Source organism: Lynx canadensis, chromosome D1 (genome assembly GCF_007474595.2).
Source record: "Lynx canadensis isolate LIC74 chromosome D1, mLynCan4.pri.v2, whole genome shotgun sequence".
Taxonomy (NCBI): Eukaryota; Metazoa; Chordata; class Mammalia; order Carnivora; family Felidae; genus Lynx; species Lynx canadensis.
In genome coordinates, this window is record NC_044312.2 from 59,755,292 (window position 1) to 59,779,130 (window position 23,839).

Consider the following 23,839-nt stretch of genomic DNA (forward strand, 5'->3'; position numbering starts at 1 on the left):
AAGACAAAGCAGAAATACCCTGATCTGATCGAAGTTGGGGGTTCAAAGATCACAGCCTGTCGTCTTCTCTGAGGGATCTCCAGAGAAACTTGGCACTCTGTGAAACAGCTCTAACCCCAGCATGTCTGAATTGAAGAGTAAAGAAAGGGCTCAGAGAGGTAAGTCTCCCAAGGACATACCAGTAAACCCAGGTCCCCCGTGTCCCCTGTGTTGCAACAGGACTTTTGCTTCACTGCCTCCCTCTTTCAGCCAAATAACACTGGAGCTACTGACAAGTGCCTGAGTTGGAGGACATTTTTACATGACACAGGTGACTTCGCACCTGCTCAACTGCTCAAATCGTTTATTGTTAAACCAAACTGACCATCCTCTCAGGACTGCTGGGGCCTGAGAACCTCAGAGTGCATTCTGCTTGATCCGGAACTTCTTGGGCTTGATGTTCATGCGCTTCCACACTTCAGCTGTGGTGTGGTCTGCCTTGGTGACCCCGCTGAAGTCGAATGTGGTGATACGGGGCAGCGTGCACAGCACATATTGCCTGTGGGGAAGACTCAGGCTGGGGGCCAACCCTGCACCAGAACCTCCTTCCCCCTCCACCAGTTGCCACTATCTCCCCTAATTGCAAGGAATGGAGGAACTTAAGTATAATTTGGGGGATGACAGAGTTTCTCCTGATAGGCAAGAAATGCCTGAAGGTCTCTACTCCTTTCCCTGTCCCAGCATGGCAGAATAATGGTGTTGGACTTCTTATCTTCCCACCTCCTTTCCCCCTCAGGGGAGCCCAGCCCAGGGGCAGGGCGCTCACCTATACCCCTTCTCTTCCTCTATGGGGTTCCCATGGAGTGTCAGGCTCCGGAGTCGAGGGAGGACAGCCAGCTTGTTCACTTCTCCCAGGCGCTGGATGCTGTTGCCATGGAGATAGAGGACACTGAGGTTGAAGAAAGTTGTCAGGACCTGTTGAGGGAAGGAAACCGAAAGCCAGAATGGACAGGGTCCTGGATCTGTGCTCAGGACTGGCTTGTGGGCAAAGAAGGAAGAGTTTGAGAAACAACTCGATTTCCAGGCTATGCCATTCCGCTGCAGCCACTGCAGATGACTCCAACCTACTTTTCATTTAGCTTTGAAGGGCTAACACATATTGACACAGAGCTATGATCTAAGGTGCAGGAGATATGATCCTGGTTCCTAGCATAGCCACTGACTTGCCAGGTGCCTGGGCTCTCCTGCCTCTCCTTGAGCCTTAGCTGGCCCTACACTGAAGGCCTTTTCATCTTTAGTGATTTAAGATTCTTTCACAACACGGGATGGGGTACAGAACTTCATGCTAGGTACAAAAGAGAAGCTTTCAAATAGTAGTTAAATTGGGATCTCTACACCTGGGGAATAGTTACCAAGTCATTCTCTGGCTGCTTTCCCTCTGATAGGGATCCTGGACAAGAAAGGGCCAGTTCTGTTTATTTCTTAAAATTTGAGTGTGAGTTCATGGAAGATCAGTGCTGCAGTCTAGCTATCTCTTCCACAAAAGAACTCAGCACAAGGCACAGGGGGTGCCAGATAACAAGAGCTGTGGTTTTAGTGCAGCCTGCTATGTTCCATTTGTTTTTCATAATTCTCATTTAATCCTTACAAAACCTTTATGATGCTGGCATATGCTCTCCATTTTTTCAGACAGGGATGCTGACATTTTGAAAGGTTGGGTGTCTTGCTCAAAGTCACACAGTAAGATCTAGGATTTGAACCTACATCTCTCTGAGCCCACAGCCATGTACTTTGTACCGTACCACACTGCCTCATTACTTCTTTGATAATATGTGGGAAGTAGAGAGGCTGGGAGCTAGAAAAGGTGGGATCAGGCCCATCCTGACTGGACTCTCAGGGCTGGGTACTCACAGGGTCAATTGAAGTCAGGTCGTTGAAGGATAGATCGATCCAGGCCAAGTTCTCTGGATGCTCCAGAAGCAGTGAAACCACATGGCTGAAATCTTTCAGGTCATTGAGGACATTGTTGTTCAGCCACAGGGACTGGGTCAGTGACTTCCCTGACTTTGAGTGCCTTAGTGGTCGTAGCCCTGTTCTTGGCTCCTCGCTTGTCAGATCTGTGGGGATAAAGTAAGACTTGGGTTATCATCTTTGCTTTTCTGTCTTAGCATTGGGAAGGGACAGAGCTGGGTGGATTTATAGCCTAAGCTATAGCTGGAGGGGCTGGCAGGACCATAGCTCCATGCTTGAGTCTAGTATGACTCTACCAATGGTCAGTCCAGGACCCTGTCCCATAGGCCCCAGGAATCCAAATAAGCTTGGACTGAGGGTCAAAGACTTCCCATCCCAAACTCTTGGTTTGGGTCACATGGTCCCCTCATGTCTATCATATCATTGGGTCCTTTGTGTACCACCCCTGTTTGAGGGGTTGAGGGAGGCAAAATCACTCTTAATTTTATGGAAGTTAAGAACCCAGAGTTGTCAGGCTTGAACCGAGATGATAGCACAAAATCTAGACTTATCCGCTGGTGGAGCCCATAGCATTCACTAAAGTACAACACATTCTGATGTCCTCTCTCTCGCGTTAATATTGAGCAACTGTGTATGTGCCAGATACTGGATATACAGCAGTAAACAAAATGAGAGGTGGTCTATGCCAAACTCTGTATGAGTAACAGGGCAGGGATGAAGCAGTTGTTTGTGCCTTGGAGGAGCTCATACCAGCAAGATGAAAACAGACTGGCAATGTAACAGCAACAGAACTATGAAGTGGGGCTCCTAACATAGTCTGGGAACTTAGGGAAGTTGAAACCTGCGATGGAACTCAGTGGATCAGGAGACATTAACCAAGTAAAGGGTGGAAAGGGTGAGAACAGCATGACAGGAGAAGAGGCATGAGGTGTGGAACAGTGTGTATATATGGGCATGTGCTGCACAAGGTGGGCAAGGAGGAAAAAGACAAGGAGCTTTGAATGCCAGGCTGAGTGTTTTGGACTTTATCCTGTGGGCAATGGGAAGCCAGTGGAGGGTTTAAGCAAATGAGGTGATTCAAATCTTTCAATGTAGAAGATCTTTTTTTTTTTTAAGTTTATTTATTTTTTTTTAATTTTTTTTTTTTAACGTTTATTTATTTTTGGGACAGAGAGAGACAGAGCATGAACTGGGAAGGGGCAGAGAGAGAGGGAGACACAGAATCGGAAGCAGGCTCCAGGCTCTGAGCCATCAGCTCAGAGCCCGACGCGGGGCTCGAACTCACGGACCGTGAGATCGTGACCTGAGCCGAAGTCGGACGCTTAACCGACTGAGCCACCCAGGCGCCCCAAGTTTATTTATTTTTGAGAGAGAGTGAACACATGCAAATGGGGAGGGGCAGAGAGGGAGAGAGAATCCCAAGGAGGCTCCACACTGTCAGTGGGAAGCCCAATGCAGGGCTTGAACCCAGGAACCATAGATAATGACCTGAGCCAAAGTTGGATGCTTTACCAACAGAGCCACCCAGGAGCCCCTCATTCTTTTTTTTTTTTTTTTTTTAATTTATTTATTTTGAGAGAGAGATACTACGTGAGATACTACTAAAGAGAGGGAGGGAGAGAGTGAGAATCCCAAGCAGACTCTGCATTGTCAGTGCACAGTCAGATGTGGGGCTTGAACTCATGAACTGTAAGATAGGGATCCTAGATAAGAAATTTTATTTCTTTTTTTTTTTTTAAGAAATTTTATTTCTTAAAATTTGAGCCTGAGTTCATGAAAAATCAGTGCTGTAGTTTAGCTACCTCTTCCACAAAAGAACTCAGTACAAGGCACAGTTGGTGCCTGATAATAAGAGCTATGATTTTACTGAGCCGAAGTCAAGAGTCAGACGCTTAACTGAGCCACTCAGGTGCCCTACAGAAAGATCATTCTGAAGCTTTAGTGTGGAGTATGGATTAAAGGGAGTGGATGGGACTGAGGACCGATGTGAATCTTTCAGTCATCCAGACAAGAGATGAAGTGGAACAGGAAATCAGCATGACTTGATGATTGATTGGATGTTAAAAGTAGAAGAATAATCAAGGGTAGTGCCCAGTTTCTTGTTTGTGTGAATGATAAGGAATTAGAAAGATAGAAACTGGGGTTGGAAGGCTTGGCCTTGGTGTGTGTCTGAGGTTCCTGTAGCACAAAAAGGTGGGGAAGCCAAGTAAGCAGCTGAATATGAAAGTCTGATGCTCAGGAAAGAGATGAGAATCATTAGCATAGAAGGTGTACAAGTTAGAGAAATAGATGAGATTCCACACGAGTGAGGGTAGAGAGAAGGGACAAGGAGGAAGGGGAGTCTATTAAATAGTAATGAATAATCGGAGGGAGAACCTCGAGAAGATAATTTTACAGATGCTTGGGGAACCCATAGTTTATAAGCGGGAGTTTCAGGAGATAAGGTCTGAAAACTAATTTCGGCAACTCAGAAGCTCCTTGTGACCTTGGTGAGGACTATTTCAATGAAATGACGAGGGCCTGGGGACAGAAGCTAGATTGGACTGAGTTCAAGGGTGAGGGGACGGTTCAGGAAATCTAAGCAGGTAGTGTAAACAACACCCTCAGAAAGTTTGGTTAAGGAGGAGAGAGAATAGGGAACACTAATTTTACAATCCATCTGTATAGGCCCCCACTCACGTTTTGACAAATGAGGTCAAAGAAAGGACGGGCCCTGCCCAAATTCATGGTGGCAGAGCCAGATACCAGCTATGGCTGAGGTGACTACATTTTTCCTGTTCTCCCTAAGCCCTTCATTACTTGTCAAAACCTGCCCCAGGGGAAGTAAGTATTTAGGGTTTGCTGAGCCTGGCCAGCTGTTGTCACTCCCCTCAACTCTCACTGGACAGACATGCTTCCTCCCTTCCCATCCCCTCCACCCAGTGTTAACTTCCTCTCCTCCTCTGCTGCACATCCAGCAGCATCCACCAGATGGCTCTCTGCCTTAATGCTGGAGTGAGCAGGAAGTTGGGGGGAGGTGGCAGAAGGGCACTGGAGCAGAGTGCTCCAGCTCATGAATAAACTCCTTATCCTGTCCCCTCCCCACCACCATATCCCAAGAACCCCCAATGAAATGACACAGCTGAATAAAAGGGTTAAAATAAGCCCATATGGATTAGCATCCAGTCTGATGAGGCAGCAGCTTGAGGAATGCCACCAAGCATGGGATGATCTCTAGCTCAGAATTAGCCACTAGCAGGACTGTGCTGCCTAAAACTTGAGGCTCCTATTGGGGCTGCTGGTATCAAGGGTGGAATGGGGTATCCCGCTGCTACATACTTCTGTTCCCTTAGACTCCACCAGGGTAGTGCACTGCTTGAGGATCTGTTGAAGCTGCCTTGTTCAGAGTAGGCCAAGGCAGGTCTGGAAAACAGACCACAAATATCAGTGCCCAAAGAACTGTGGAGTGTTCAGCCCCAGGAAGACTGGGGAAAATGTGATCCTGTCTTCATATCTCTGAAAGATTGCTGTGCAACTTTTCCACGTGTCTCTAGAGGGTGGGAGCTAGTCTGATGATAACTTCTTTGCATCATTCCTCACCTCATAATGGGAGGGGTTGGTAAGTGGGTGTCATAGGGGACTCCCTTACCACTGTAGGTTCACGAGCGAGCAGAAGTTAGAGGACTTTGGGTTGGATGTGGTCTAAAGTCCCTGCCATTTCAGAGTCTATAATCCATCTATCGATTACTTCAAGCAAATAGTTTATCAAGTACTCCTAAACTCTTTCCACAAGTTCTGTGGAACCAGAGGGCCTTTGGGGCTTGGATGCACCTGTCTTTTTCTCCTCCTTACAACACACAGCAAGGAGCACAATGCCTGGCATGTGTGTATACACATGTGCTTACTAAATAGGTGCTCAGTAAATATTAATGATTCAATGAAAGGGCATCTGTACAGATCATGGTTTGTGCTGTGTGGTTATTCTTGGTTGTAGTAGATTGTCCCCTTATTCTGAGGGTTCCATAGAGGACAAAGCTATTCCCCACTCAGCTATTCCCTTGTCACCTCAGCTATCTTGTACATGACCATTACAGCTCAAACCCTTGTGAAACACAGACTCTATCAATTAAGAGTGATGCAGTGCCCAATAAAGATCATGGTAGGTGAGTGTATGTCCATGACAGAACATGAGTTACCACTGTGGCTGGTGGGAGCCCAGTAGTGCCCTAAACACAAGCCAAGGCTAGTACCTCCTGGATAACTGTTTGCCTTTTTTCTGAGCTTAAAATTAGTCACCAATTGCCTATGTGAGAAAACCAAAGCCAGATACTGGGGCTAGGATATGTGGGTGCCAGCATGTATTCTGTGAGGGCAGATGGCAAAGTCTAGGGACAGCAGAATTCCCTTGGGAAGAAGCATATTCTCCTGAGAATATGATTCTCTCTCTCTCTCTCTCTCTCTCTCTCTCTCTCTTTCTGTCCCTTCCTGAAGAGTATGAGCCACCTATTTACAAGGATATTGAATAACAAAATGGGAATGAGCATGGGCAGTGCTGAAACCTGAAATAAGTGTGGGTTATGATGGAATAAACTTGGATATGACTGGAATGAATTTAAGATATTTGTCAATAAATATTTAAACTGGAAACATGCCCATTGTTAATAACGAGACCTTGCATGTTTTACCAGTGATCAGAATAGGCTTGTGTCCTTAGAGGAGAGAGGGTTCTGCTTGTGTTTTCATTAGTTTTTTCGTCTCTTCAGGTAAAAACAGGAGAGTAAAACCATTGGCTGATAGACTGGTTTCCCAATTTTCTTCCACCTGACTTTACTGTTGTAGGCTGGCTTCTTTCAAAGAGGATCAATTATCCCTCCCACTCCTACCACCTCTTCCTACCACCTCCCTACCCCTACTCCTCCCCAAAACAACAAAATTGCAAGCATACAGGAATTTAGGCTTTTAAGTAGAAGACTGGTTTCTCCCTGGGGACCATACCCAGCCTGTTGCTATGGTGAGTGGAGTTCTGTACTCTGTGGGCTGACCTTGGATCACATGGATGCTTCGGAAGGAGTAGTCAAGAGGGGGCTCTTGCACTGAAGTGTTCATATAGTCCTCTTTGCTCATAGCTCAGGCCATCGTTTGTCAGGTGTAAGCACTGGCCCTGGGAGTCCGGGTTCAGCCTGGGAGGACAGAGAAGGACTGGTGTTGCAGGTACAAGGGGCATAGGCCTTCTGGTATCCCCATAGCCTTCCACCCTTCCTTTCTATCCTCTACCACTCAAAGCTTGCCTGGCTGCATTTCTATTTTAAGATATTAAGCATGGTTCCTTGCATTTGTAGGGCACCTTCCTACTTCTCAGAGAACTTTTACATCCCTTAGAGCTCATTGATAATTGTAACACCCATTTCTCTTTCTACACAAAGAAACTGAGACCCCAGGATGAAAGCACTTGCCGAAAGTTAAGCCAATGAGTCAGTGCGGACTGCAATCATAGCCTCCTGCATCCTACTCTGAGCCCCGCTTTGTGCTACTCCATAGTAGTTACCATGGAGGCTGTCTTGGTACCTACACTCTGGTGACATCAACTGGGCTATTCTATTGCTTAACAAACTCCTGAGCACCTGCATTGGATCAGGTGTCTGACAGCCCTTTGCAATCTGACCAGCTGGGGACTTGTTACCTCTGCTCAGCTTGTCTGTCAGCCCCATTTCCTTTCCATAGACCCTATGTCTGTCAGCCCCATTTCCTTTCAATAGACTCTATTTTCAGCCACGTCCCGAATACAGTCATATGTATATAAACACATACACATAAAACCAGAGTCTACTTCAGTCACTCACCTGTCACTGATGCCTGAAACTCCACCATTAGGGATTCATTCCTTTGGGTTCAGGGATTGTTCCCTGTTAAAATGGAAATACCCCTTGAGAGGGGTGAACACAGTGTTATCAGTCATTTACAATGTGGTGTGAATTGTTTTATTAGATCCTTTCCAATTCCAATGAACTCAAACAGAGAAATTTTCAAGAGACTGGAGAGAGCCATGAGAATACTACTCACCTGGGAAGAAGAGAGCTGAACACACTTTACACCAAGGGGTTTTAAATGTGACACATACAAACAAAAGACAAATAGACCAACAAGTGCACGTCCCAGTCAGCCTCCCCTTCCTCATTGCTTCCACTGCCATCATCGCCTTTGCAGTTACTATACTTCATCTGCTTTCCAGAAGGATTTGAGGTAGTTTACAACAACAATACATGCATAAAACGGGATGATTTACGGAACAGAGCTGTTCAACTGAAATATAATGAACACTGAAAATGCAGGCCACATACATAATTTTTTCAAGTATATACTTTAAAATTTTCTAGTAGCCATGAAAAGTCAAGAGAAACAGATGAAGCTTAATCTATTTAATCCAATATATCCAAAATATTCAAGATATAATTGATATTAATAATTGAGACATTTTACACTTAACATAGCACATCCTGGTGTGGACATGCTACCTGTCAAGTGCTCAACAGCCACGGATGACTAGTGGCAAATGGAAACATGGAAGAGAAAGGTTAGAAGGCAAAGAAGAAAGGAGAGAGATGTATCTAACAATTAGGAAACGGCCTATGTTATCTCTGAAATTCCTGGCAGCCAAAGTAAAAAGGGAAACCTTAGGATATGGAGTTCTCATCATTTGATTCAAAGAAGCAAACAGGTTGTACGCAGGAAATGAAATCCGTGCATTCTCTTAAAATGAAATTTCCCTTAAAAACCATGGACTTGATAGCTTATAATTCAACTTAATACAGTTCAAGTAAATTCCTTTTTTTGGTGATTTCACATGTGTAGAAGAATGGAAACTGAATGATGTCTTCCTCTCAAAAAGCAGCAGTCTCAACTGAGCTTCGTGGAAGTGCCACCTTGAATCACTTCACAGCTGAATTCTCTTGTTAAATTGGAACTGGCCTGGTGGGCACAGACTGTTGATTAGGGAGACCAGAATCTTTTAGGTATCAAATCAACAGACAGACAACAAAGAACACATGTTTTTCCAGACACAGGAACCTGGCTTGTGTTCTCACTGAGACAGAGAGGCCCATTCCACTTGAGCACCTACAGCAGGTTCGATGCCTTTGAGAGATTGGATAATTTTCTCAAAGTCCTGGGTTGGGACCCCAGAGTTCTGCACTACTGGACGTGGATTTTAGCTTAGAATATTTAAGGGCAGAATTTTGTCATTAGTTTCCTTGACCATCGAGAACCTCACTCAGAATTTTGTGTTGCACCAGCTCCTGATGCATTTTTCTGGATGCGTTAGTATTAAACATGGGGCCCCAAGTAGTTAGGTAAATTGCCAGGTGGAAAGGGTTATTACTCTTCTCCATGTAAATAGTAGCCCAGGCTGTGAGCTGGCACTAAATTTTGTTCATCATCTGACACAGAACCTGGCTTACAACAGGCACTTGAGAAATATTTGTGGGAGGAATGAATGAGAAACTGCCAAATACAAGGATTTCTGTTTTGGGAGTGTTGATGCTAAGCTGTTCTTTCTAACAATTGGCTCCCAGGTTCAGCTATTTCAGTCCACACCTCGTTCACAGTAAGAAACTCGATTCAATTCTGCCAACATTTGTGGAGTGGCTGCTGCCCTGTACCTGACCAGAAGGAATGAAGCCAAGATAGTAAATAACAGAACCCTGTCTGTCATGGGCACAGAAAAGCCTGCTAGGATTCCATTGATTGTGGCAAACCAGCCCACATCAAGTTCTAAGAAATAGCTGCCTATTTAGTGAATGTTAATCATGTTTCAGTTCCCAAGCCTAGTGTACCCTCTGATGAAGCCTGTCTTTCCAGAAAAAAATTGATCAATGTGTCCTATAGATTGATTCCCTTGATTGTTCCTATTCATGGTCTTCCTTGTATCTGTCCTTTTTGCCCTATAACTCTGTAGTTCTATCCACTTTCATGCTGGGCTCAGCCATATGACTTGCCTTGACCAATGGGATGTTGGTAAATATGAAACTAACAGAAGCTTAAAGAGAGGGCATGCCCTCTTGCTCTTTACCTGTGCCAAGAGAAAATGGCTAGCCTACTGGAGGGATGTGAGAAACGTGCAGGTGAGATACATGCAGAGAGCTAGTGTTCCCACCTGAGGCCATCCTAGGCTAGCCAATAGCCAGCTTATACCAAGTCAAGTTCAGGATAGTCACACAACCCACAGGTGCCTGCAGACACATTAATGAGCTGAGCCAAGACCAGAAGAAACATAGCTGACTGGAAGACTTGGAAGCAATAATAAATGTGTATTGTTTTAAGCTATATGTTTTAAAGTATGGTTTTGGATAGTTTGCTAAACAGCAATAGCTAACTGATACATACCTGTATTATACTTTGAACAAAATTTTATCGCAGCCTGTTTCCTCATCTGTAAAATGGAGACAAACCTATTTTGAGTGCTGTTCTATGTCCTGCAGCAGGTGCTTAATACATTGAAGCAGTTGTATTCTCTGTACATTTCTTTATAAACTACTTCCTATTCCTTCCTTGTAAGCTCGAGGGCAGGGACAGAAATCAGACTTCTTTCTCTCTTCCCACCATTACTCTGCACTGAGCCTAGCAAAGAATGGGTATTCACTAAAGGCTTGATGAACAAATGGATAATGGAAAAATGAAGGAAGAAATGAATTGCGTCTTCAGGTGTCACATGGTAAATCTGGCTGCTGGGTAGGTATACCCAAACTGACAAAAACCTGAGGCTGCCTTGCTCACTTCAGTGGCTGCGTTTTTGGAGTCTGTCTTTCCCAGCTGCTATTCTGCCTCATAACCAGTCAGATCACAGTGCCTTCCTCATTTATCCAGGTTAACTTGACAAATGACAGTTTTAGAGGAATACTTGTCTTGTTTTGGAATTTTTCTCTTCCAAACTAGAAATATCTTTTACTTTATCTTTAATTTTAAAAGTTAACATGATAGCTGAATAAAGTCAAACAACATAGAGAAGTACATCAAGTAGAAACTAAAAGTCTATGATTTGATGCATACTGATTTTATACTGAAATATGGTTGTCCTTGTAGTGTTAGCTAACAATGCATTTTTTTCTCTTTAAATTATTGTAGACTCTATGGGTGCCTGGGTGGCTCAGTCTGTTAAGCATCTGACTCTTGGTTCCAGCTCAAGTCATGATCTCATGGTTCATGAAATCGAGTCCTGCATTGGGCTCTGCACTGACAGCGTGGAGCCTACTTGGGATAGTCTCTCTCTCTCTCTCTCTCTCTCTCTCTCTCTCTCTCTCCCCCCCCCCACTCTCTCTCTTTCAAAATAAATAAACTTAAAAAAATGTTGTAGACTCTCACCCTTTTAATAACTGTAGAGTATTTCACAGAATTTGTGTCTATCCTACTTTATTTACTTAATTTAACTTTAACCAATCCTAGGTTGATGGAAATTTGTTTTCAGTTTCTGGAAATTACAACAATTGGAGTTTGATTTGTTGATAGCCTATTCCTTCCCTCTCAGGTAAGTAGCAACACAATGGCATAAGAAGCTTTGGGAATAATCAGATGAGATCTGATAAGAGACTAAATGGCCTGGCCTAGAGAGGGTTTCTGGTCAGGGACTACAGGTGGAAGAAAAGTCAAAGAATGGCATGAAAAGTCTACCACATACTCTAGTGGGAGGTTATACTTCCAGGTGCCATAGGGAAGTCCAAGATTCAACCTAGCTCCTGCCTACCTCTCTACTGCCATCGCTTCTCCTCATCTCTAATTCTGCAGCCCAGCTAATACACCTACTTGAATTAAGTTCCTTGCACCTGCCACTGGGTTGCCACACATTTACCTTCCTCTGCTTGGAATACAGTTTCTCTCTCCTTTTGCCTTGCTACTTCTTTTATGGCTCAGTTCAGGTATCACCTTTTGAGCCTATATATATGCCCCAATCTGGATGTGGAACTTCTCTTCTGGACTCGTATACTTACTGCCATGGTAGCACTCCTAAGATTATCTGTTTACCATCTGTATGTCCATAAACTCCACCAGGGCAGGAACCATGTTTTTCTCAGATGCCAAAGTGGTGGCAAGTAGTAGGTGCTTAATCAGTACGTAAAAATCATAACAACGATGGGTCGCCTGCGTGGCTTAGTCGGTTAAGCATCTGGCTCTTGATTTTGGCTCAGGACATGATCTCACAGTTCATGGGTTTGCACCCCTCATAGGGCTCTGCACTGATAGCATGAAGCCTGCTTGGAATTCTTTCTCTCCCTCTCTCTCTCTGTCCCTCCCCTGTGCACGGATGTGCGCTCTCTCTAAATAATAAACACTTAAAAAAATTGTAGGGCACCTGGGTGGCTCAGTTGGGTAAGCATCTGACTTCATCTCAGGTCATGATCTCATGGTCTGTTAGTTTGAGCTTCACATCGGGCTCTCTGCTGTCAGCACAGAGCCCATTTCAGATCCTGTTTCTTCCCTTCTCTGCCCCTCCTCCACTCATTCTCTCTCCTTTCAAAAACAAGCATTTAAAAAATTTTTAAAAATGCAACAGTAATAATACTATAATGGAGAGGGACATGAGCTTGTATAATTGAAGGATTTGACCCTGGTCTGAGCAGTCAGAGAAGACCTTCCAAAGAAGTGATTGAGAAAACTGAAGGATAAGTATAAATTATAGCAGGGAGAAAAGATGAACATTCCAGGCAGAAAAAACAGCATGTGCAAAAGCTCTATGGTGAAAGATTACCTGGAAATCAATGTTGAAGACCTCAAAGAAGGCTATATAACTAGAGAGGAGAAAGGGAAGGATATATATTAGACTGGGGGCTGGAGAGGTAGACAGGAGCCTGGCTGAGATGTTGCTTGATGCTAAGACCAATAGGAAGGCACAGGTATATTTTTAAATGGGGCTGGGGGTAGTGAACAAAATCACATTTGTGGTTTGAAGGATTACTCTGGCTGCAGCATACAAAATGGCTGGGAAGGAAGGCAGGAAGGATGTGATGGTAGCTAGGACCAGAGGGAAGTCCTATTTAAGAAGTAAAGCTGACAGAACTTTGAGATGGATGCGAAATAGAAGTTGTATTAAGGATAGCTCTTGGGTTTTTGGCTTCCATAATGTTGGACAGAGGTGAGAACATGGTAAGAAATCCAGGCTTGGAGTACATAGAGATGATCCGTTGCAGATGTGTTGAGTTTGGATTGTCTGTGAGATACACGAAGATGTTGGAAGAAGCAAGTGGCTAGATAGACCTGGAGCTTAGAGATGAGTGCTGGGCTGGGGACACATACTTGTGTACATCTGTGTACAGGTGGTGAATGAGGTGGATTAGAATACCAAAGAGAATACGGAGGTGTGAAGTGGGCCTAGAACCAAGCCTGGAGGGACTGTAAGATAGTAAGTGGACCAGCCACCTAGAAGCCAGCCAGAAGCCAGCTATTCATGGCAGCATCAGATGTGGATGTTGCATTAGCCAGATAATTTCCTGTTTAGTTTTGTTAAATCTGTTTGATTCCCATTGTCTTCAGTCTTTCTAGTTCCTTTTCCCCATTTAAGCTCTCAAGGAAGATTTGGACTCATTCTGCCTGAAGTGTAAATACCCCAATGTAGGCCATAAAGGCTTCTTTTCTCCGAGGCAGTTCAATCTACTCCAGCTGGAAGTTGGGAGAACTGGGGATCTATCTAGTCTTAGCTGTCACTGACTTGTGTGGCCTCAGGCAAGTTACTGCTCCTCTTTGGGTTTCAGTTTTCCAATCTGTAAAATGGGAATAAATATCCTTGACTCACAAAATTCAAGAGACTGGATGTGAAAGTGCTGGTAAATTGCCAAAGGTAATCCATCATGAAGACTGTAAAAGGAATGAAACTCTAACAGTAGAGCTCCGAGAAACAGACCATAGTGGAGGTAAAGAGAGAAGAGATAATTTAGGGACAGGACCCCCCCTCCCGCCCCCCAATGACTCTGTGTGGGAAGATGCTGCTGACTCAGAAGGAGGCTGTATTCTAGGATTTTGCTGCTTGTAAGGAAAGAGACACTTCAAGCCTCATACAGCTCCAGTATTAGGGCCTGTAGTTTACTCATGTCCTGAAGAGGTCTCAGTTCATCAAAGGAAAAATCAACCCATTTTCTGAGGGCGTTTCAGATCTCCCAGTGTCAGGGATTTGAAGCATTCGTATTCGGGAGCGGGGACCTAGGTTTGTGATGGGGGATGTTCTTAAGCGCCCCCAAATCTGTAAATCTGTATGGGTATGTATCTCGGCGCCCTTTCCTCCCCTCCCCGCTCCGGTCTATTCCATATGGACGTTGTGTCTTGTTTGTTGTTAAAGGAGTAAAGGGTGTGTGCGGGGGTATCTCAGGTCCCCGAGAAAGGAAATTCCTTAATATTTCTGTGTGTTCCTCTCCTCTCTATAGAGAGCGAATTGTTCCTTTGAGTGAATTTCCTGTCTTCCCGCCCGACTCACCCGCCGTTGCTATCCCTCCAGCTCGGCGTCCCACTACCCCTTGCTTCCTCAGCCCAACTCCATAGTAACTACCTTCGCCACCGCGACTCGGCTAAGCGCCGAAAGTGCTGCCTGATGCCTACCGGGAGTTGTAGTTCGCCGGGGGGCGGGCCTCCGAAGCCGCGGGAGGTGCTGGGATTTGTGGTTTTCTTTGCTTTCAAGTCGCGGCCGGCTTCCGGAAGTACTGACACCGCTTCTCTCTTCCCAGTGGTCTTCACACTTCCTTTTCCCGGGTCCTGAAGCGTGCCCTTGCGTGAAACTCCAGCCGACAGGGGCCAATCAGAGGGTGGTGCGAGGGGGCGGGGCCATAGTTTAAACTAATTGTGCGCTCGGAGCGCTGGCGCGAGTCCGCAACGAAGACGATCCCGGGGGAGCGTGAGGCGCTGCGGGAGCGCGCGGCCAGGTAACTGGCGCGGGCCCGCGGCTGCTGTTCGGTCTGGGCGCCCGCAGGGATGCGGTGCTGGAGGGGGTGCTGGAGAGGCGGGTGCGAGCCGAGAGCCTCCTTCGTAACCTACTCTGGGGAGATTTATCGGGGGTGAGGTGTGTGAGGAGGGGCGCCTGTTCCGAGGGGAGGTGCCGGCGTGCATAGTGGGAGGGTCTGTTTGGGGGTGTGTCCGTGGAATTTTGTCTGAGGACGACCGGGGTGCGGGGTAGTCCCTGTTCCTGAAAGGCTTGTGAGCGAGAGGTCCCAGGAAAGTCTCCGCCTATTATTGTTAACAATAGCAGTAGTAATATTGGTAGTAAACGTTTTCAGAGCACCAACTACGTTTCAGACACTGTGCCACACCCTTTATATGGATCATCTTTTTAATATTCCTAATTTTCCTGTTATACTTTATTAGAGATAGGGAACCGGCGGTATTTTATAACGTTTTCTTGGCCAGGATTACATAGCTAGTGCGTGGTTGGCTGTACTGGGGTGTTTGAGGGTTGGCTTGAGGGGGGGAGGGGGAGGGGCCGTGTGGGGGGCTGTGTGTGAGTTGTTCTTAGGGTCAAATCAGGTAGGTTGTTTCATGGAAACATCTTAGAAAGTACAAATTTATGACTAAATGTGTGAAGGTTGTGGGTGGGAAAGAACCTAACTGGCTTGATGCTCCCTCCTCTGGGTGCGCCGTCTTCATTACCTCTGGAAGAGTACTTCTCATCTTGCATTGGAAGAGTGTCTGCACGTTTGTCCTTCTGGGTGGAGACAGTGTCTTTTGTCCCTTTATCCTGACGCCTAGACAGCTATGAGTGAGACATGTCATGGCCATTAATGTATGCTTTGAAATGAATGAGCTTTCATGGACTGAAAGGAAATAGGAGCCTGGCTTTCCCATTTTCATTTAGTGGCTTTTGAACTGCTGTATTCTTTTTGTGGGGAATGGGGCTGCCTTCTAAAAATGTGATACTTGCTTTGACCCGTGTTTTCCTCTCTCTGGTGTTTGTTGCCTGGTCCTGTCTTTCCAAAGTTCTGGACCGTCATGTGTGTTACTTTGTGGTGGGCAGAAACCTTGTTGGGAAGGGAATTGGGGCTACCTTGTGGAGATCTTTACTGCTGTGAATATACGGGAACCTGGAGGGAACATTCAGATCAAGCAAGGTAGCTTTCAGTCAGCAGGGATTAGTGTATGTACTCCTTCCCTCTCTGTTCCTGTATGGTATTTCCTCGTTAGAGGAAGAAGCACGTACTTGTCTGTAAAAGCCCCTAAAGTACTCTTTTCTTGGCCCAAGTTTAAGCAAATGATGACTAATTGTAATTCCTTAATCTTAATCAAAAGCCTAAGCTGTACTTCCCCAAAGCTAGAAGATATTACTTGAAAGCTCATATAAGAAACATTTCTATCTAGAGTGTTCTTCTTTACTTATGGAATATGGGAGCGAGAAGAATGCTTTGAACTAATACTTGAATTCTAGAACTGTTAGGATAGGGGCCAGCCCTGCCACAGGTGGCTACGCAGAACTGATCAGGGAATGTTTTGACAGCTGTGTCTAATTGATAACACCCTGTGGTCAGTAGCTATATTGGGGGTCATTTATTTAAGCCTCTTCTCCAGCGTATACCAAACTTCTCAAAAGGTGTTGTCTGAACCCAAAAATGATCACTTCCAAGAATGAGACAGCTCCCAAAGGCAGTCTATTTCAATATTGAACAATTCTAAGTGATAATAATTGTTACTGTATTGTAATAGCATTATGTTAATTTTTTTAATGTTTATTTTATTTTTGAGAGAGAGAGAGAGAGAAAGAGGGGTGGGGGAGGTGCAGAGAGAGGAGACACAGGATCCAAAGCAGGCTTCAGGCTCTGACCTGTTAGTACAGAGCCAGATGTGGGGCTTGAACTCATGAACCGTGAGATCATGACCTGAGCCGAAGTAGTGCTTAACCAGCTCAGCCACCTAGGCGCCCCAACAGTATTATGTTTTGTGCTGCAGTGAGTTTTTCATTTTACCCTTATATGTTTACTATTTGTTTTGTCACAATTCTTTCTTGCACTTTGTTCCATTTTTGTTAAAGAGATGAATGTATCTTTCAGATGTTTTCTTCAGTGAGGGTCAGTTAGTGGTAAACATTATTCTGGGAAACATCTTTATTTACTTTTTTTTTTTTAACGCTTATTTATTTTTGAGACAGAGAGACAGAGCATGAACGGGGGAGGGTCACAGAGAGAGGGAGACACAGAATCTGAAACAGGCTCCAGGCTCCGAGCCGTCAGCACAGAGCCCGACACGGGGCTTGAACCCACGGACCGTGAGATCATGACCTGAGCCAAAGTCGGACGCTTAACCGACCAAGCCACCCAGGCGCCCCTATTTTCTCTTTAGTCTTGATAGTTTAGCTGGGTACTAGGCTTCCAAATATTTTCTCTCAGCATGTTGAAAATGTTATTTTACTGAAATTCTGGCTTTTTTTGTTACTTTTGAGAATGTGTTCACAATTTAACTATCATTTTTTTAGGTAACCTGCATTTTTCTCTGTTTTAAAGATCTTCCCATGTTGTTTGTGTTCTACAGTTTCATTACATGGTGTGGATTTAATTTTATCCTACTGGGGGTTTATAGTGATTCCTCAGTCTGGGATTTCATATCTTGCATAAGTTTTATAAAAAAATTAGCGGTCATGGGACAGCTGGGTGGCTCAGTTGGTTGAGTGTCACGATCTCATGGTGAGTTCGATCCAGTGTCGGGCTCTGCTGACAGCTCAGAGCCTGGAGCCAGCTTCAGATTTCCGCTCTGCCCCTCCCCCACTGTGCTCTGTCCCTCAGTCTAAGTCAACTTTGCTTATGGATAATTTATGTACAGTAAACTTTATTTGTAGTGAAAAGTTTTGAAAGATGTATATACACTTATCAAAAGCTGCCACAATCAAATTATAGAGCAGTACCATCACTCCCCAAAATTTCTGTGTGCTTCTTTACAGTCCATGTTTCCCTTCACCTTGGCTCAGGAACTATTGTAGATTAATTTGTGTTTCCTAGAATTTTATATAAGTTAAATCATACAGTTGTATTTTTGGGCTTAGTTCCTTTCACATAGCATAATGCATATGAGATTTATCCATTTAGTTGCATATATCAGTAATTTGTTAATAGTATTCTGTTATATCAGGTAATTTTGCTTATTCACTGTTCATGGACATTTGAGTTGTTTCCAGGTTTTGGATGTTATAAATGAAATTGCTATGCGCATTCATGTATAAATCTTTGAGTGTTTGTATACTTTCCTTTTCAGAGTGGAATGGCTGGGTTGTATGGCGGTATATGTTTAATTTTTTAAGAAATTACCAGTTTTCTGAAGTGGTGACACCATTTAAGCAGTATGTGAGATCTCTGTTTGCTTCATATTCTTACGAATACTTGGTATTGTTGGCTTTTTTTTTTTTTTAAGTTTATTTTATTTGAGACAGTGCAAGTAGGGGAGGGGTGGAGAGAGAGAGGATCCCAAGCAGGCTCTATGCCGTTAGCATGGAACCTGACATGAGGCTCAGTTCCACCTACCATGAGATCATGACCTGAGGGGGGAATCAAGAGTTGGATGCTTAACTGACTGAGCCATTCAGGCACCCTGGTATGGTCGGCCTTTTTAATTTTAGCCATTCTCATGGAGGTGTAGTAGTATCTCACTGTGGTTTTAATTTGCATTTTCCTAATGACTGATGATGTTGAACATCTTTTTACATATTTATTGGCCATTCATATATCTTCTGGAGCAACTTTGTAGTTGCTTCTGTTGGGCACTCATGGCTAGTCCCAATCTGGGACCAAAATGTATGTAATTTTTCTCTACTTGTAGATTTTCAGGCCACGAGCTTAGGCCGCAAAACGACTATGGTTTTGAATTCCTAGGAGGGTTTTTTCCTCCCACTTCCCTAGGTGAGCAAGACAATCTTCCTTATTTCCCTGTGGACAGATTTTTTTCCCCTGGTCTGTCTTTATTGAATGTCTTACCCTTTGTATAGGGATCTCAGCTGCTCTTTGTAGGCTCAGAATCTGTCTCCTGGACAAAGAGGTGGTTATAAATTCTTTACACTGCTAGGATAGCTATGCTGTCAGGTCGCTTTTCCTGGGACTTCCTTACTTTCTTGTGAGCTCAGTTTATCTATGTATCAGGATCCAGTCAGGAAAATAGAAACCACACATAGCTATTTTAAAAGTGAACTCAGTAAAGGGAATTAGTTTAAAGCCTTGCTGGAGGGCTGGACAAGCAAAAAGGGTACCTTTGATGTAATAACTGCATTAAGCAGCTACTTCATCTAGGGCCGAAAAACACAGGGAAGAAAGGTTGGAGTTCTCAGATCCTGTAAGTCTGAAGGGATCTGGAGGAACTACGCCCTGATTCTCTGAGGAGAGGGCGTCTCCTGGTGCTGCTGGTTTCTCAGGTGTTCGCAGGAAGGGCCTGGAGGAGCCAGGTTTGGTTGAGTTCTGCCCAGCTGGTGCTGGTGCCTCTGAGGGGGGCGCATTGAGGCTGGTTCTGGGAGTTTAGCAAGAAGTGGGAAGGAACCAACTGCCGTTGTCAAGAAACAGCAGGCCATACGAAGGAGGAAGTTCCTGCCTTCCATTTTCCCTTTAGCACCTCCTACAGAGCGTAACAGGGAGCCAGCTGGCAAAGGTGTGATAGGGTTGGCGGAGTCCAAGCCCCAGTGTCACAGAGCAGAGTGTAACAGGGTAGGTGTGGAGCTGAGAGATAGTAACTTAATTGGCATACTCTAAAAGGATGTTTATTATATTTTTCTAAGCATTTCCAGGTGTATTTAGTGGGAAGATTCTCAGGTTATCTCATTTATTATATCAACAGTCATAGCGTTAGTTAACATTGTTTTTTTCTTCAGGATATACTGTGAGCAGGCTCTGTTCTAAGTGCTTTACGTGAACTGCTTCCCAAAGTTCTATGAGGTAAATACTGTCATTATTGTTATTTCCTTTAACAGGCAAGGAAACTGAGACACAAATAAATTAAGTAGTCTATTCAAAGCCATACAGTGTAAGTGGAGTTGGTGTTCTAATCCAAGCATTCTGGGTTCCATAACCCACATTCTTAACTTTCTTACTATGCTGAAAGTTTTTCCCTATGTCAAACCGAACTCTATCTTTCTGTAATTTCTACTCACTAGTTCTGGTTTTGTCTTCCTGCAGAACACATACATTTTTCTCTTCACCTGCATGACAAGTGTGCATATATTTGAACACATTTTCGTGTTCTCCCTCACTAAACATCTGTAGTTCTTCCCTCACATTTGCTACGATACATGACTTTTAGACTTTTCACCACAGTTGTTTCATTCTTTAGCTGCGTGGACTCTGACTTTGCTTTTTAAAAGTGGGGCACAGAGTTGTCTTCTAACACAACCCAAGCCTGCGCTGGTGTTTGGGGCAGCTGTGTTACATTCATGGTTCACTGAGAGTGTGACATCCTCTCTTCTGCCTCCCACCATATGCAGCCTGCTCCCTCCCCTACCCCAAGGGCCCAAAGGCAGCCTTTTTAATATAAACTGCTGTACCAAGTCTCTACCATCTTGTATTAGTTTAGTGAATGCAAACCTTCATATTTAATCATGTTAAATTGTATCTTGTTACTTTTGGTAGCATAAGAACTGTTGAGAGCTTTTTTGCCAGATCACATCTAAAAGCATTGTATTTTCTCTCCTTCATAGTTTATAATGCCAAAGCTTGACAAGCGGGCTTTATATGTTTTCATTCTGTCTTTGGTAAAAACGCTAAAAATGGTAGGTTTGAGAAATAAGCTGTATGTAATACTACTATAGGTCTTACTTCAGTTGACGGAGGTTTGAGGGGGAATAGTTTTGGCTGTTCTTTCTGCTAAATTGGAGGAGGAGCTATCTGGAATGATATCTTGGCTGTCAGTGAGGGGAGGAGAGAATCAAGGTTAAGGGTTGGCCATTGGGCAATCAGTCATCCTAATAAGGGACCACTTGGCAGAAGTAAAATGATCTGGTGGCTGTAGAAGGGGAAGAGGGCATATTGCACAGCATGCTCCTGGGTTGAGGCCTCAGTAGACAGCTGTGTCAGCTGCCCTTTCTGTCCTATTTAAGGGCTGATTTCTTTGAAGTCAGTGCAGGAAATGCCAGTGATTGAGCCTGGCAGATTTCTTCTGCCTTATTGCAATTGAGGACAGGTTTTATATGGTGAGGAGTAAAGACTGTATATTTCAGGCTTATTTATTTGACCACTTGAGTGCCTTCCTGTGACTGGTCAGACATACTTCTTTTGCAGGCTATCAAGTTTTTGGTACCCGATGACAAGGTGGATGCAATGTGACCCTGGATCTTGGTCCTTCGTGTGGGTAGCAACTGTTTTGCCCTGTAAGTGGGCATTTGTCAAGTGTCTCACTTCTGGGTGGCTTCAGTGAGGGGCGAGATAACAATAGCTTTGATTACCTACTTTTCTATCTTCCATGTGGTGTGATGGTGTGAGTTTGAGGGAAACCTCTTGTTCCTTAGGAGTTTGCTACTGTACCCCTCATGAATTGCTGCAAAGTGGACTCTGTCTGGTTGCTGACCTCCCAAAGCCCAGTTTCCTTAGGCAGTGAGCAAATAAACAATGAGTGCCTGTTTTATCTCTCAGAGAGCTGAGTATATAAAGAAATGTACAATACAGGATTTCCCTCCTCACCAACTGATCAAACCTGTAGATCCTTTATAGGAATCATAAATATTTATATACTCTTGTGTGTGTTCAAATCTATCGATACTTTATAAGAAAAATATAACAAACTCTTTGCCTACATTTGCCAGTTGTTAACATTTTGCTGCATTTGCTCTCCGTTCTTCATATTCTGAACCTTTGGACTATTAGATGCAAACATCATGTTACTTCATCCTAAATATAATTCAGCAGTGTTTCCTAAAAACAAGAGTATCTGCCTATATAATAACAATACAGCTAGGTCTCAGGAAATTTAGCATTGATTCAGTACATCCAGTGTATAATACTTGTTCAGACATCTCACATTTTCCCAGTAATGTCTTTTATAGATTTTTTTTTTCAAATCAGCCTTCAGTGAAGGGTCATTCATGCATTTAGTTGTGATAATTTTGTCATGCCCCTTGAGCAATTCCCTAATCTCTCAATCTTGAATGCTTTTTTATCTGTCACAACATTGACATTCTTTGAGAGGTTAGGTAGATTTTTGCAGAATTTTTTTAAGTGTATTTATTTATTTTGAGAGAGAGTGTGATTGGGGGGAGGGGCAGAGAGTGAGAGGGAGAGAGAGAATCCCAAGCAGGCTCCATGCTGTCAGTGTGGACCCTGACATGGGGCTCTATCTCACGAATTGTGAGATTGTGACCTGAGTCAAAACCAAGATTTGGATGCTTAACCAACTGAGCCACCTGGGCACCCCTAGAATATTTCTTAATTTGGATTTGTATGATTATCGCCTCTTCATTAGATTCAGGTTAAACATTTTTAGTGGAACTAGATAGGTTAATACAGTAGTTTGATTAGTGAAGCTAGAAAACACATGGACTCACTATTCAGTTTTGCATGACTGTATATAATTTAGCACTCGACTGTGTTGTCTAGTCTGTAAGCTCTATAGGAATTGAGAGAAGAGGGAACTCAGTAGGGCCTGGAATAACTACGAGAAACTTTGGCAGGAACATGAATAGAATTTGAGATAGTTGGAGTATATGGTTAGATAAGCTGCTCTTTGGGTTTTACATCCCACTATTTAAAAAAAAAATTGTTTTTTACATTTATCTATTTTTTGAGAGACAGAGACACAGAGCACAAGTTGGGGAGGGGCAGAGAGAGAAGGAGACACAGAATCCGAAGCAGGCTCCAGGCTCTGAGCTGTCAGCACAGAGCCCGATGTGGGGCTTGAACTCACAAACCGTGAGATCATGACCTGAGCCGAAGTTGGACGCCCAACTGACTGAGCCACCCAGGCGCCCCTCCATCCTACTAATAAAGTTGCATGTATATCATGAAAAATGAATTTCCTCTTCAGATTTAGAGTGCTGTATCTTCTATGGTGTTTGTACTACTGGGAAGCGTTTACTTTAGAGCTCTTGCTTTGGCTTCAGAGGTGATGCCCAGGATTTTGCCAGCTGCCTAACCTTGGGAAAGTTTCTTCACTTGCAAGTTAGAAAGAGTATTAATAACTATTTAATAAGTTATTGTGATGCTCAAAGTGAAGAACTGCATAAATATTTGAATCAAAATATTTGAATGCCTTGGGGCGCCTGGGTGGCTCGGTAGGTTAAGCATCCAGCTTTGGCTGAGGTCATGATCTCCCAGTTCGTGAGTTCGAGCCCCTCATTGGGCTCTCTACTGTCCGCACAGAGCCCACACATCTTCTGTCTTCCTCTCTCTCTGCCCCTCCCTCTCTTTCTCAGTCTCTCTCAAAAATAAACATTAAAAAAATAAAATAATTAAAAAAATAATAAAATATTTGAATGCCTTTAGGTGGGGACAACACTCCATAGTTCTGCCATATGCTCCACTGGAGAATCCATTTCTTTTACCTGCCTGACTCAGGTATTTGAATTTACCACTGCTGGATAACTCAAGGCATGGGAATGAGAAATAGAGTCTTATGCAGAGAGAAGTGGGAAGACTGGCTTGATTAGTTCAGAGTGTATGCTGTGGAATAGTGGGAAGTAAGGTTGAATAAATGACTTGAGGCCATATAATGGAGGGCTTTGAAAATGAAGTCAAATAAGTTAGATATAATGCTTTAGACAGAAGAAAGCCATGGAAGGTTTTTGAGGAGAAACACACTTGGAAATTAGTGATATGGAGCCTCCTGAGGAAGGACTTCTCTTGGTTTGGAGACCAGAATCCTAATAGGGCCTTCCCAGTGCTGACCAAGGCGTGGGGGTGGGGGTAGGGGTGTGGTGTGGTTTGGCAATCTTGCCACAGGAGGCCAGAATTTCTGCCCCAGTGACTCTTCCTGCTCTGCCACTGACTCACCCCATTGA

General features: G+C 44.1%; 2 protein-coding genes across 6 annotated transcripts in view; one reads left to right on the forward strand and one right to left on the reverse strand.

Annotated features, from left to right (window-relative positions):
• Positions 1–326: 326 nt before the first annotated feature.
• On the reverse strand, positions 327–14,621 carry LOC115524959 (leucine-rich repeat-containing protein 51). 5 transcript variants are annotated; one of them, XM_030331781.1, is made up of 7 exons: positions 14,381–14,482; positions 10,309–10,354; positions 7,770–7,852; positions 6,972–7,109; positions 1,891–2,096; positions 806–954; positions 327–538 (listed from the first exon to the last, which is right to left on the reverse strand). In XM_030331781.1, exons 4-7 carry the CDS (start codon positions 7,051–7,053, stop codon positions 397–399), a joined length of 579 nt encoding a protein of 192 aa, XP_030187641.1. In that variant the 5' UTR covers positions 7,054–7,109; positions 7,770–7,852; positions 10,309–10,354; positions 14,381–14,482; the 3' UTR covers positions 327–396. The 5 variants fall into 5 exon arrangements, with proteins under 5 accessions (XP_030187641.1, XP_030187642.1, XP_030187643.1 ...); XM_030331782.1 differs by lacking the exons at positions 10,309–10,354; positions 14,381–14,482 and adding an exon at positions 14,503–14,621; XM_030331783.2 differs by lacking the exon at positions 10,309–10,354 and having other exon boundaries at positions 7,770–7,832.
• Positions 14,622–14,689: 68 nt separating this feature from the next.
• The window catches only part of NUMA1 (nuclear mitotic apparatus protein 1), a 73,695-nt gene continuing 64,545 nt past the window's right edge, over positions 14,690–23,839 (forward strand). The window contains exon 1 of the mRNA XM_030331769.1: positions 14,690–14,822. The gene's annotated coding sequence lies outside the window, so the exon portion shown is untranslated. The remainder of the gene's footprint in view (positions 14,823–23,839) is intronic.

Bases quoted from the DNA above. Each gene is read 5' to 3' on its own strand.
- LOC115524959 (XM_030331782.1), bottom strand. From the start codon at position 7,053: ATGAGCAAAGAGGACTATATGAACACTTCAGTGCAAGAGCCCCCTCTT. The intron at 955-1,890 runs GTGAGTACCCAG...TTCCCTCAACAG, and splicing joins ACCTGACTTCAATTGACCCT to GTCCTGACAACTTTCTTCAA. The intron at 539-805 runs GTGAGCGCCCTG...TCTTCCCCACAG, and splicing joins GAGGAAGAGAAGGGGTATAG to GCAATATGTGCTGTGCACGC.